Source organism: Drosophila albomicans, chromosome X, assembly GCF_009650485.2.
Source record: "Drosophila albomicans strain 15112-1751.03 chromosome X, ASM965048v2, whole genome shotgun sequence".
Taxonomy (NCBI): domain Eukaryota; kingdom Metazoa; phylum Arthropoda; class Insecta; order Diptera; family Drosophilidae; genus Drosophila; species Drosophila albomicans.
In genome coordinates this window covers 11,710,524-11,725,852 of record NC_047627.2, presented here as the reverse complement: position 1 = coordinate 11,725,852, position 15,329 = coordinate 11,710,524, and the positions used below count along the sequence as shown (strand labels likewise).

General features: G+C 39.8%; 1 protein-coding gene across 1 annotated transcript in view; it reads left to right on the top strand.

The window, feature by feature from the left end:
- Positions 1 to 14,172, top strand: part of LOC117569523 (netrin-B) — a 70,794-nt gene extending 56,622 nt beyond the window's left edge. Inside the window, exons 2-7 of the mRNA XM_034250725.2 lie at positions 11,076 to 11,264; positions 11,401 to 11,550; positions 11,623 to 11,742; positions 12,800 to 12,865; positions 12,948 to 13,179; positions 13,281 to 14,172. Coding sequence (XP_034106616.1) covers positions 11,076 to 11,264; positions 11,401 to 11,550; positions 11,623 to 11,742; positions 12,800 to 12,865; positions 12,948 to 13,179; positions 13,281 to 13,422 — 899 coding nt within the window. The 3' untranslated portion in view covers positions 13,423 to 14,172. The remainder of the gene's footprint in view (positions 1 to 11,075; positions 11,265 to 11,400; positions 11,551 to 11,622; positions 11,743 to 12,799; positions 12,866 to 12,947; positions 13,180 to 13,280) is intronic.
- Positions 14,173 to 15,329: the final 1,157 nt, after the last annotated feature.

Genomic DNA, 15,329 nt, shown 5'->3' with positions numbered 1-15,329 from the left:
CGCATCCCTCAACTCAGCTCAACTCAGCTCTTTCCCTCATTAGTTAGCTGCTTTTCGTGGCTCTAATCACATGTGCCACTACAGCATCTTCTTTCCCCCCTTTCCCCTGACCCATTCACCCCCCACTCACCACCCACTCACTATCCACTCACCCCACAGTCATCCATCTTGGTAAACTCTTTTCTAGCATTTGATGTGTTGTGTTGTGTTTTGTGTTTTCATTGCTTGTTTGCTGCTCAAACTTTGGACTCTTGTTCGGTTCCATTAAGAAGCATTTGCCAGTTGCCAGTTACCAACCAGCAACCAACAACCAGCAACCAACAGCAGCAGCAGCAGCAGAACTTCCTCAGCTCCATTTCGAGTGCTTTGCCGGGGCAAATGGAAATGTAAAAATCCACAGCAAACAATATACCAGAAAACTGCCACAGCGAAAAAAGAAAAGAAGAAACTTTTATTTAACAACAACGACAACAACAACTAAGGCAGATTGAGTGTGTTTGTTATACTTTTAATCATATAATCTACATATGTGCATATTAATGAATTTCGTTCAACACTGCCACGCCTCCACGTTCCCTCCTTCGACATTACCCCCCTCGCTCATCGCTCATCGCTCACTTAGCCATTTTATCCAACACACTCGTATTTTGCCCAGGCTTAAGGGCAGCGAGTGTGTGTGTGTGTGTGTATGAGTGTGTGTGTGTATACATGTGTGTGTGTGTTGAATTGGCTGAATGAAAGTTTTGCTTTTCACTCGGGCACACAGTTTTCTGTTTTGTGCTCTCCATTTCTCCTTTTTGTACTCTCTGCTCCCTTAAAAAGAGGCCAACAAAGGGTATTTTGAAATGTTTTCGAAGAAATTTAAATTTTTGTGCATATTATACATTTTATAAATTAAATGATTAATAAATTATGCCTCTATGCTTGTTATATTCATTACAAGCAAATAGTCAAAAAATAAAACCAAAACCAAATTTGAGAAAAACGATTTTTTAACAATAAATAACATATAAAGAAAAATTTAAACATATATATATATAATAAATATAAATATATATATTTAATAACCATTATATAATCAACTACAATCAAGCAAATAAATATTATTATAATAATAAGTCATAAAATAATTCTTAGTATAATAATTACAACATAATTGTTGTGCTTTACTTGCGCTTATTTTTATTTTATTTAATTTATTAAATTTTTATAATTTATTTATATTTTGACAAAATTAATACTTTTTTTATATCTACTTTTTTTTCTTTTTAACAAAATGGTATTAAAAAAAAACAAACAATAAAGCTTGTAACCTGAGATCTAAGTAAAGCTTTTCTTTTAAAAGAAGTCAGCAAAAATAAAATTATTACTTACAAAAATAGTGAAAAGCATATTAAAAAAAACTGAATACAGTTAGGATTGTAATATTTTCATTAAAACAGTAACAATATTATTTGCATACAGTTTCTTATTATTTATAATCGTAAAAGAAATACAATTTATTGTTGCAGCTAATAAATAAGTCAAGGCAGAAAGAGAACACAAAATTCCGCCTTAATTAGAAATTGAATTTTTGTAATGAAAATGCTTCAAAAACTGTTTCGAATGCTAGCTGAAATATCATAATTTATATATACAGGGTATTACGCTTGCGTAAACTTTGCGAAAACAATTGCCATTTATTCGCTTTGCCTTTTTTTGTGTTTCTGTTTTCTGTTTGCTGTTTGTGTTTGCGTTTTGCTTTTTGTGTGTTGTGTTGTCGCTGTGTTACTTTTAAAAGCTTTTTTAAGTAACTCCAACTAAATTAAGTTAAATACATTTCGTGTTCTCATGTGCGTGTCCGTTCGACGTGCGACGTGCGACGAGCCGTGTCACACGTGGCGTATGCGCAACTTTGTGCTGCGGATCAACTGCGGATCTGTGAGCCTGTGAATTGATGTTAACCGATGATGATGATAACGATGATGATGATGATGACGATGATGATGGTGGTTGCCAAGGATGCAGGCATTATTATGCTGTGCCACCTCGAGTTGCCTCCACACACACACACATACACACACACATTCGCACTCTCTGTGTGTCATTGTGGCAACGAGCTTTGCCTCAGCCTCAGCTTCAGCTGCCTCTGCTGCCCGCTTGGCTTTAGCAATAAATTGCAATATTTATGTTTCTGGGCTAAAACTGCAGTCGCGCGACAATTGAAGCCAGCTGCCACACATACGCTCACGCCCACGCCACGCCCCCTAAGCCAACGTAAGCCGTAAGCCGAGAGCCGAGACTGAACTGAACTGAACTGAACTCGAATGTGTTTTAGGTGCAAAGTCTCTAAACGTAACGAACGTTTAGAAGAGCCATAACAATTCTCAGTGCTGCTTTGTGCCTTTGTGCCACAGCGTGTTGCAGCTGCCACCTCCTCCTCCGCTGCTTCTGCTGTTGCAGCTATGCAGATTGTGCAGCAAATGGCAAATGTATCTCAGTATATCTCTAGCTGCATCTGTCAGTGTGTCCTTTGCCTCTGCACTTTGTTTTCCAAAGGGATTTTCTATGTTTTCCAACAGCTTTTGTTTGCCACACACCAACACACCAACACACACACACACACACACACAGACTTCGTGAGAGCTTTTAGTTTTGCATTTGAAGCACTTGCCTCTGCATTTTTCGCAACACGCAAAATCATTCGACAAAATATACAAATCTCTCAGTTATTTACTGTTAGCTGACTCTGCTGCTGCTGCAGAATAAATGCCAGACAAAGACAAAAGCAAAAGCAACACACAACAGTATTACGGCCAACACACACACACACCCACACACACACATACACACATAGATAACTATCTATAGTATTTACGCGTATTTATTGTAAATATGTTTTAAAGCCTTTTCATGCTTTTTCTCAGCATATTTTATAACATTGAAGTTAGTGCTTTTAATATAAATTGCACTCTTCAAGTTATGTTCTTTATAGAATATTTTACAAAATCGAAATTATTATATTATAAATGAATGAAGTACAAAGTGCAAAGTGTGCACCTTTTAAAAATGAATCAATTTATATATGATAGACTGTTTTCTTAGCATTATAATGTTTTATATTGAAAGCGATGACATCAGAAGTATTTCAAAGACTTTTTCACTTTTACTCTTTTGTTCGGTCAGGAAATATATATAATAAAGTATTTTATAGATCGCTTATCTATATATGAAATTGATTATATATGGCAAAAAAAAAAAAAAGAAATGCTCGCATTTTAATTATTTTCGTTGACAATCTGGTATATTTCTAATGATATGGTATATTTAACATTTTGTAGTCTAAGGATAAACCAATTCCATGAAACATTTTTTATATTTTTGGTACATTTTTGGTATATTTAGTTGGTCTATGATCATTGAAGCATTTTTATATTTAGGTATTTTTTGGTATATTAATTTGGTATATAAAATATATGAAGTATTTTTATATTTTTGTATTTTTTTCGATATATTAAGTTGGTATATTGGTCCCTGTAGTACATCGTTATACGAAATCATTGAAGCATTTTTGGTATTTTTTGGTATACGAAATCATTGAAGCATTTATATATTTACGTATTTTTTCGGTATATTAATTTGGTATATAAAATATAGGAAGTATTTCTATATTAAGTTGGTATATTGCTCCCTGTAGTATATCGTTATACAAAATCATTGAAGTATTTTCGGTATTTTTTGGTATATTAATTTGGTATACGAAATATATGAAGCATTTATATATTTTGGTATTTTGGTTATACGAAATATATTTAACATTGAAATATATAAGTTTTTTTTTGGTATATTTATTTAGTATATTTTAAGAATAAAATCTAACTGTTTTGCTTCAATTGAAAATCGGTAGCGGGATTCTCACTGCCTTCCTCGAATTGTTTTTTTTGGCATACTAAACACTCGTCGAGAAATCCGCTGAATTCCCCATAAAAAGCTAAAAAAAAAAGCTGATAAAATTGCCACGAATAGTAATTTTATTAAGTGCATTCGAAAGTCTGCAAATGTTATTTACAATCGTAAAATAGAAATACGGTTATCAGAACTCAGCAATTGATGAGATTAGATTTGTGTGTTGGACAATAAATGTTTTTGCGAAGAATTTATGCATATACTGAATATACACAGAAGTCGTAATAATTGGCAATTAAAGACAAAAAGCATTGCATTGCTTTCAAGTCGATTCGGAAACAGGTGTGGAAATGCAATTAATTGGCACTCGAAGGGGAAATCTAAGCCGAAGTGCAAGCTGAGCTGTGACAGCTGAGTGAAAAGATCTCTTTGAGCTGAGCTGAGGCTATAAATTGGAATCGTAAGCAGATGAGCGGCGATTAATGATCTATTGAACAGGTTGAGAGTTGTAACATTTCTATCGGAGATCTCGTTAAGTACCTTGGCCTCAATTGCGGGCAAAGAAACACACAGAAACCTTTTTATACCCGCTACCCATAGGGTAGAAGGGTATTATAATTTTGTGCCGGCAGGAAATGTATGTAACAGGTAGAAGGAGGCATCTCCGACCCTATAAAGTATATATATTCTTGATCAGCGTCAACAGCCGAGACGATCTAGCCATGTCCGTCTGTCCGTCTGTCCGTATGAACACCTAGATGTCAGAGACTATAAGAGATAGAGCTATAATTTTTTTTCGACAGCATTTGTTTTGTTTGCACGCAGATCAAGTTTGTTTCAAATTTTTGCCACGCCTACTTCCGCCCCCTCAAATTAAAAAAAAACGAATAACAAGCGTAAATTTAAAGCTAGAGTTGGTATTTTGGTATATACTATAATTACTATAGTAGTTATGATTCCTGAAAACTTGGTTGCGATCAGATAAAAATTGTGGAAGTTATTAAAGATATACTTTTGTATGGGCAAAAACGCCTACTTACTAGGGCTTTTAGTTGCTTTGGCTGACAATCTGGTATATTGTGCCGTCTATGGTATATTTTGAATGCGGTACTACACCGATATACCAAACATACCATTTGGTATATTTTTAGTATTTTTAGTATTTCGGTATATTTTGAAAATAATACCGCAATATTTTGCCCTTATTAAAAATGGGTAGCGGGTATCTCACAAACGAGTAGACTCGACTGTAGCTTTCTTATTTGCTTCCACCTTGTTTTGCCAATCGATGGCGACTCGCTTCGAATCGCTTTGAATCGATTCGTGTTGTATTAGAGATGAGACTGTCTGTCTAGTTGGGAATGGTGCATCTGCTTTTAATTGCATTGCGATATGAGGCAAAGTGAAACCGGTTAGCCCACCAGTGCATCTCATGTTGCATGTGGCATGTGGCATGTGGCAGTTGCAGTTGCGGTGGCTGCAGCTCATAAATCGTTCAATCATCGGTGGCACATTGACAACGCCATTGGCCGTGTGTCATACGAAGCAACTCCATTTCTTCTTCTTCTTCTCCTCAGCTCTTTTCTCAATTTTCCACTTGCCATTTTCAGCATTTTCAGCATTTTCTTTCGTTTTTTTTTTTTTGGGGGGGGGGGGGGAAGCGTGTGCGCTTTAGACATAAAATTAATGCAATTTACTTACAAAATGTGCCATTAAAAGCGCATAACCAGGCTGTAAAAGCAAGACAACCAGAGAGGGGGGTGGAGAGGGGAACGAGGAAGGAGGCACATAAAGCAATATGAGCTTGTCGCAGTTGCAACGTCGCCTTGGTCTGGGCTGCAGTGAGTGTAATTTAATGCCAATGGAGTTTTTTTGTTGTTGTTGTTGTATTATTTCTTTTTTGCATGCTCACTCGCTGCACACACACACACACACACGTACACACACACACACACACAACAAACCGCTCCAGTTGAGGCCAAGACCGAGACTGAGACCCAGACTGAGCGTGGCATGCCACAAATTACCCGGCAAAAGTCCGTAGAGCGCATTTAGCTAAATCGCAGAATTTATGTCTTATGAAAATGCTGCAAACATCCAAGCCGCAGACTCTAGACTCTAGACTCCAGACTCCAGCCAAGTGACAATGCTAATGTATGAGAAGACTGCATACACATAATAATAAAAAGCAGAGACAACTTAAGCCAAACGAATCGCAAATACACTGTAATTAAATAAACATCAAAATGCGTAATAATAATTATAAATTTGGAAAAAATCAATTTCATTACCTGCTTGGATAGAGTATTAAAGGGGAGTTTACTTGTTACTTTTGTGTGGATTTAAAACTGATTTATTTCTTTGATTGTGCTATGCAGCTATACGATCTGCCACATGCCTCTGCTGTTGCACAATGCCACAAATTATGCCGCCTCAACTATTCAACTCTGTTGGCTCGCGATTTGTTCTTCTCGTTGACGTTGTTGTTGCTGTCGTTGTTGTTGTTGTTGTTGTCCCATCAATTCGCATGCCAAAAGTGCGGCGAGAAACTTTTCAATTCAATTATCAACGCCCAGGCATGTCGACTATCCATCTATCTAGCCATCTCTCGTTTCCATCTATAGACACCACTCCAACCCACATTTGATCCCCTCTCACTCTCTCTCTCTCTCAGAGCTGCGATTTGACTTCGATTTGCAGTGCAATTTGGCTCAATGCATTTTTGGTAATTTGTTTGCCAAATTCGCGTGTTGGCGTCGTCGTCGAAGTCGTCATCGCATTTTTGCGGGGGTGTCAATTGTGGCAAGCCAAACATTAACAGCAACAGCTAAAGCAACAACAACAACATCACGCCAATTACTTGCACAAAATGAGAACAACAACAACTACAAATCGACACCCACTGCAAATGTCAGAATTTTGACAGAGAAAGAGAGAGAGAGAGAGGGAGAGAAAGAAATTAATGTTTGAAAAATCACACAGTAAAGTCTCGAATTTTGGAAATATGAAGAGAGACATTCAGTTCAGTCATCAAGTGAAATCCTCTTATTGGAGTGCTCACTGTAGTATGTCTATATGCATAGATTGCTTGCTTGTGAGAGAGTTGCACTCGAAAGCTAAATATATAAATATTGGATGCCAGTCGACCGACAAATATTTTGGCAAGCCAAAAATTGAAGCGGCCACCAAAAATATTTGCAGTCAAAATGTGCAAGACAGAGAGAGAGAGAGGGGGAAGAGTGGAGAGAGCGCACAAATTGTCAACACATTTTAGAAGTAGCATCAATATATGTAAGTGTGTGTGTGTGTGTGAGGTGAGAGAGACTTGCGAGGGCAACAGATGGGCTATCATAACAGCCTTAGCTCATAAGCAAGCAAAGTGCTTAAGGACGCAAAAGAGTGGAGAGCGAGCGAGAGAAAGAGCGGAGAGAGAGCTTAGACAGGGCTGGAGTGGAGAGTCAGAGTGGAGAGTGGGCAGCGAAATTGAAAAATAAATAAAATTATGCGTCGCAACACATTCGAAATCATTGGCCAAAGACATATCGATGTTGTGTGTGTGTAGAAGTGAGTGTGTGTGTGTGTTTGTGTGAGTGTGGACTGCTGACTCTAGAGGCAATGCCAATCGTCGACGCTGCGACGCTGTCAGCGCCAACGGTTCAACATCGAGTTGAGTAGAACATTTTTTTTCGGGGCAAAAGATGCGATGGAATGAATGGAGAGTGGTTGGGGGAGAAAAGGAGGGGAGAAGATGACGACGCGCTTCACGCATCACTTGATTCTTTTCCATTTCGGGCTTCTTGCTCGCTCGCTCGCTCTCCAATCTGTGTCTCTCTGGAAATGGGCATCATTGAATATTCAAATCACATCAAATTCTAAAATACACAAACCACGCAAATCGTTCTTTCGAGCAAAGCAAAATAAAAATGCGAGTACATAAAAATAATAATAATAATAATAAAAAAGCGAAGCAAGAACCTTTTGGCAATGAAGTGCGACTGGCAAAGTGAAATTTGTTTCGGTTTCGGTTTTTCAGTTAGCAAAATGGCCAAGGAAATCCAGAAGGAAAACGAATGTGTGATGTGTAAAGGGAAAAGAGTGCAAATTATGTTGCTGACACGCCCCAAAATCTAAACGAAGATGCCCTATTAGGTGGAGGCGGGGGCGGGGGCGATTCGCCTCTCCACATTTTGTATTTTGTATTTTGATTTGGCAAATCTTTGTGTTACATCTGAATAGCATTAATTTCTACACAAGTTGTTACAGCAATCAAAGTGAGGCGCCTCTTTTAGCCCACACTCGCAATTCGATCACATCTTGCCTTCTGCCTTCCCACGCCCCTTTGCCCCAGACGCCCCCTTTTTTGTGTGTTGTTGGCCATAACTTGCTGCATTGGACTGCGACTCAGTGCCGCCTTCTTTTCTCTTTTTTTTCTTTTGCATATTGGAGAAAAAAGAAAATAATGTAGAAATGTTGTAGCCAGTTTATAGAGATGGTGTGGCCAAGGCTTTTCAGCCTTTCAGGCCTGCTTGGTATTTTATTTTTGTTATTGTGCTTTTTCGCCCATAATTTTTGTGCCGTTTACAACAAACGGCCGCATAACTTGTGAACGGCTCGCAATCGCAGTCCCGGTCCCGATTCCGGTCCCTGTCGCTGTTGTTGTTGTTGTTGCTGTTGTTGTTGCTGTCCCGGCTTATCTGTCGATGCTGTCCCACGGTCTTTTGGTTTGGGTATTCACACTCACACTCACACTCACATTCATGTTCACACTCACATTCATGTTCACACTCGCACTCTTTCGCATGCTGCCAAATGATTTTCACATGTTTTTTGCTTTCGCACTTTTGCTTTGCCTTGGATGTTGCATGTGTTTTCCACACTTTGGCTTTGGCATTTAATTAAAAAGGCTGCAAAATTATGAACTTTTCTTTCTTTCTCTCTCTCTCTCTCCGTGTAAATTTGTTTGTTTTCCCCACACACACAACATATATCAAAAATTGGCTGCCAGATGCGAATGTGAAAATGTGAGCGGGAAATGCAAATCTTTTGCCAATGATCTGGCGAACTTTTCCCCTCCCACTCCCCACTCCCCATTTCCCATTCCCCATTCCAAGGCAATAAGTTAACAACAAGTCGATAGCTGGGATGAGTAATGGGGCAATGTGTTGAGAGGGCGATGAGAAGTAGTTCCCAAAACTGGCGACGGAGCATTGAAAATCAAATGAGCTGTAAAGAAAATTTCGCGTTAAAATGCGTTTTATTGTTTCCAATTAAGCTGATTGAGTGCGTCGCGTGGAATCAAGCAACAAACCAAAAAACAGACGCTGTAAACTGTAGAATGCAGACAGTATATAGAGTGTAGTATAGGCCGACATGCTTGAGTTAATCCCACACACACACATCAACACATCAACAGACCCAACCCAACCCAAAAAACAATACACCGAAAAAAGTAAATCGAAACAATTTATGTGCTACTTTAGCTAATCATCGAGAGCGCGTCACATATTTGAATGTGCTTCGAGTTCCCCAATTGTGTCTGGGGCAATGGAATTTGGAATTTATGCCATCAGATATTCGCTGGAAATCCATCTCAGCTGAACTCATCATCATCTCAGTTGAGAGCATCATCAGAGTTGGCCAAGTCTATATTTATGGGGCAGCTTAACGAGGCCGCAAAATCAACTCATTTACAATGCGTGTGGAAGTGTCTCCTCTTCTCTGTCGCTCTCCTATCTCTCCTCTCTCTCTCTCTCTCGCTCTCACTTTCACCTTAGCATTGTGTAGTTTGCTCCACTGTGCAGCTGCAGTGTCAAGTAGATATAAAATTCATTTTAATTTGCGCGATGACGATGCCCGATGACGACAATGATGTTGCAAGAGGCAAGAGGCAAGAGACAGAGAGAAGAAGAGGATGAGAGGAAGCTTCGTTGACGGATGACTGCTGCACAAGCATTGGGGGCACATGTTCCGCGAGTTGCCTGCAAGGATAACATTCGTCGATAAGTATTTCCAGGGCGTCGCCTCGCCTCCATTCGCCTCCTCTTTTGCCTGTCCCTGTCGCATTTGGCCATTGTCGTTGGCCTTTGTTGTTATTTGCCAAATAAGCAAACGTTCGCTCCTCACACACACACACACACCGGACTGCTGTGTCTCCATTGTTGTCAGGCTCGACGTCGTCGTCGTCGTCGTCGATGATGCAGACATAAGATATGAAAAATATGAAGCAACAGCCATCACAATAGTCGCCAGCCAGTCAGGGAAGCAGCCAGGGGACACTATTGGGCAACTCCATTCCGTTCCGTTCCGTTCCATTCCATTTTCAATTCCCTTTCATTCCCTTAGCCACACAAAGCAGGCGCTCATGCGTCTGCAAGTCAAACATCGAATTGCGTGGGCATCTCATACGTAACCAGCAGTGAGGAGTTGTCTCCCTGTCTTCCTGTCTGTCTGTCCGTCTGTCTCTTTCTGTATGAGTTGTGTTGTATAAATCACGCTTAATGCCTTGCCACTGGGGGCAACACTGAACACAGGCTACAGAGAATACGCTGTGAACATAAATTGCAGTCAAGTGCTGCCAATTAGTTGCTAAAATTATTTTATGATATTGGCCAACTAATTAAACTGACGTTAAGGATGCCAATGCCAGCCAGCCAGCACTCTGACCCTTCGAATGGAGACTTGGTCAGCTTCTGCTGCTGGTCAAAAATCGATAAAAGTCGCAACGCACTCAGCAGAACAGCACCTGACTGCTAGAGAGTAGCTGACTGGTTGGGTGTTTTCATCAATCAACCGCACAAGCCAACAATCAATCATCGCCAGGGACAGAGACGGAGATGGAGACGGAGACGGAGAAGTTGAGCCCTCATCCACAACACAACACCAAAAAAAAACGAAGCAGGCTGGCAGCACGTAAAAATATCTATGATTATTAATTATTTATGAAATGTGCGAGGCGAGAAACGACGACTGCCATTAAATGATTAGATTTCTCTGCAGGTATGCGGAAAGAAGCAGTGAAAGGTGTAGGAAAAAGTTTTCAAGGATAGGGTTTTAACTACTACTATAACTGCTACTGCAAATCCACCTAACGATAATATCAGCTGCTCATTTATAAGGTCTTAAGTTAAGTGAATTTTGATGACGCCTCAACTAACTCATAACTCTTCCTATCTATCTCTCTCTTTTTGTAGTGTGCCAGTGCAATGGACATGCTCGTCGCTGCCGCTTCAATCTGGAGCTGTATAAGCTGTCGGGTCGTGTGTCCGGCGGGGTTTGCTATAACTGTCAGCACGATACAACTGGACGTTATTGTCACTATTGCCGCGAGGGTTACTATCGGGATGCCACCAAGCCGCCCAATCATCGCAAAGTCTGCAAACGTAAGTGAATAGTTACCGTGAACTCTGTGGCTCATCAATCAGCGGCCTAGTTAACTGTCAGCTGGACAGATGTCTCTAATGAGTGTGCTTCTCTACATCTCCCTCTCTCTCCCACTCTCTCTATCTCTCTATCTAGGCTGTGACTGTCATCCCGTTGGCTCCACGGGCAAGACCTGCAATCATTTGAGTGGTCAGTGTCCCTGCAAGGAGGGCGTCACTGGGTTGACTTGCAATCGCTGTGCTCGTGGCTATCAGCAGACACGCTCCCATGTTGCACCCTGTATAAGTAAGTGTCCCCCTCCCCTTTCTGTGTATTCGCCCTCTCTTACCCTTTCAATAATACCCTCGCAATTAACAGAAGTGCCCACCAACGCGAATATGATCCAAGCGGAGAGCGCTGGCGGTGGCGGAGGAGGAGGTGGGGGCAATGGCGATTACAAGGATGGCGGCGGTTCACAGGCTGAGGAAATGAAAAAGTGTAAGTAACAAGTCGATAGTTGCATGAAGCAGGCAGCTAACGAGTAGCGAATGGCAGCTAATGAATAACAATTAACGAGTAGCGTGCAACAAGTGGCAACGCAATTTATGATTAAGATTAACGAGTTGACGTCAGCTAACAAGTAGCGAGCCTTGACCGATGATTAGCTAAGATACATTATAAGATACTACCAGCTACAATTAAAAAATAGACAATGAATAGTTAGAAGTAACAACTGAAGATTAACTAGTTGCAGCAGCTAACGAGTAACAAGTGTACTGGTTACAAGTGAAAAACTAAAAGCTATGAGTGAGCAATTAATAACAACAACGAGTATCAATTCATTTAGCATGTGAAGTGTAAAGAGCTGCAACTAGCGAGTTACAAACAACAAGTAGTTAAACTTAACGAGTTTGCAGTAAACGAGTCAGCTAAAGTAACGAGTTGCAGGTAACGAGTAATCAAATTTAAGGAGTTTCTAGTAACGCGTTAGATAATTTAACAAGTTGACAGTAACGAGTGATCTAGTTTAACGAGTTGAGTAACGAGAAAGTAACGAGACATCCAATTTAACGAGTTACCAGTAACAAGTTATCTAATTTAACGAGTTGTTGGTAACAAGTGATTCAATTTATGGAGTTGACACTAAAGAGTTCGATAATTTAAGGAGTTGCCAGTAACTAGTGATCTAATTTAACGAGTTTAAAGTAACGAGTAATCTAATTTAATGACTTGCCAGTAACGAGTTATCTAATTTAACGAGTTACCAGTAACAAGTTATATAATTTAACGAGTTGTTGATAACAAGTAATCCAATTTAAGAAGTTGCCACTAACAAGTTCGATAATTTAAGGAGTTGCGAGTAACGAGTAATCTAATTAAATGACTTGCCAGTAACGAGTTATCTAATTTAACGAGTTACCATTAACGAGCCATCAAAGCTATAATGTTAACAACGGCGAGCAAAAATTCCAAAGCATATTATACAAGGAAGGGAGCGAGTTGAAAGCAACGAATCAACTACAGCGAGTTTCTATCTTACATTCCACATTCACAGATTGCGGCAAGTGCAAGGCCAGTCCCAAGAAGCTGAATCTGAACAAGTTCTGCATGGAAGACTACGGTGCGTATGCTTAATGCACACTTATCTCTTAACAAAAAAGACCGTGAGATGACATCTATATATGTGTTTTACTCCTCCACAGCTCTGCTGGCAAAGGTGATTGGCCACGATCGCGCATCGCAGGACATCAGCACCGAGAAGTTCTCGATTGAGCGACAGAACGAGATCTACAAGTATGAGATCAACATTCAGACCATCTTCAAGAGGAATCCGATGTCAGGGACCACAAGTTCGCTGCTGGGGCGTGGCAATATGATGTTGCTGGTGCCGCGCAAGAGCATCGAGTGTCAGTGCCCCAAGATCAAGTTAAACAAGTGAGTTGCGAAAAATAAAAACACATTTGGAATGAAATCATTTTTAATTTGCTTTTATTTTTTTTTTCATTTTCTTGTGTACTTCTCTCGCCTCGACGTAGATCGTATCTCATACTTGGACGCGACTCGGAGGCAGCGCCGGGATATTTGGCCATTGGACCCAGTTCGGTGGTATTGGAATGGAAGGACGAGTGGTCGCTGCGCATGAAGCGCTTCCAGCGGCGAGCACGCAAATGCAGTTGAATCGAACCGGAAACGGAATATGTCAGAGCGGATTTCAATTTCATACACTTGGCTAGGTATCAGTTTTTGTATAAATTGTACAGTTTACTCAAGTTTCTGACCTTTTTCGGCATCATGCTATAAATTAATCACACACACACATACACATATACAACAGATCAGAGATTATACTACACATAGCGGAATCCTTCTTCCACTTTCCCATAAGATACTTAATAAATCCTACAATGAATCCACACAGTTTAGTTAAGCATTCTAGTCTATATACAACACTACACTTCCCAACACTACACAACACTGTTCAACACTATATAACACTGTTGTTCAACACTACTCAACAGCACGCCAAATGCTAATTACACTTCAACGAACCTGCGAGTGTGTGTGTGTGCGAATGTGAATGCGAATGGGTGTGTGTGGCGGAAGGCCATAAAAAACAGTTATAAAAATTTGAAACAAGTGTGAAAAGAGCTGAATGTTTAATGTTGCTGTGTCGCGTGTCCGGCCAGACGAACAACAGATGAGCAGGAGACGTGTCCACAAACGGTGTGAAGACAACTGACTGAGGGGAATACGGAATACCGAATACGGAATACGAAATATGGAATATGGTTATGGGTTGTGGGTTATGAGTAGACAAGCACAACAACAGGCATAGTCAACACATAAGTGCAGTCATAAACCAAACAGGCCTCCAGCAACATTGGGGGTATTCAGGAAATGGAAATGCAAATTTTGCAATTTGTTAGAGTAATTAAATTTCTATAATTTCGATTTAAAAGCTCTTTTTTCTTTAATCACTGAGTACCCTTAATAGCAGCTTTTATTTTATTATTTTGTGTTTCGTATTTGCTTTTGCATATCGCACGCATCACACGTTTTTTTTTTTTTTTTTTTTTGTCTCGATTTGTTTTTGTGGCGTTTGTTTTTCAGCTTTACTGTTGCTTTTAACGGCAGTTTAATATGCAATTTATTTATTTATTCTGCATTTTTTCTGCCTCTTCCACCTGCAGTATTGTTTTTAAATATATGTATTTCGTTTTTTCATTTTTCTGGAAAATGTATGCAAACAGTTTTGCTGTTAATTATGCAGATGTTTATGCCCATTTGTTAGTTGTTTTTCACGCGCTTTTGCATCACAATTTGCTGCAGAGGGAAAAACAAAAAACAAAAAACAAAAAAAAAAAAGGGAAACTCAACAACGGTAGCGAAACATTTGCTGCCAGCAGCCATAAAATTAATTTAAAATACATTTATTTGAATTTAATTTTCAATTTGAATTATGCATGCAAATCAGTTAAGAAAAGAGAATGAGATAGAGATAGAGAAGGGGATGGGGAAGGGGGAAACTTGTTTGTGCCACAATCTCGAAATCTGCGTTTACAGTGAAGCTCGCGTGTGGTGCATGCCAGCGAGGCCTCACTGTGAACGTGCTCTCTTTGAAAAGCTTGACATGCATCGCATTGCACAGACAAACAACATGAAACACGTTACACAAATTAAACAACAAAACAAACAGCAAAACAACAACAACAAAAAAAAAACCAAAGGAGAGAAACAACATGAAGCGCTGAAAAAAATACTTTGTGGAGAGAGAGAGAGCGAGCCAGAGAGGGAGCGAAGGAGAGTGGAGAGTGATATGTTAGCTGTCCCCCTCTGACCCCTTTTCGTATGCATTTACACAGTTACACATTCTGATACATTTTTCGCTGTTGTATTTTTTTTTGTTTCCATTTATTCAGTTTTATACGATTTTATTTGTGTGTTTCGAGTGTGGGGGCCGCGGATTAAACATGTTTCGGAGGGGGGGCTGGAGGGGGAAAGGGGTAAACTCGAAATGTGTGTGTAACATAACATGATATATGACAGGCAAGTGTCGAACTTGATAAATGCTTTAATGAATTTAT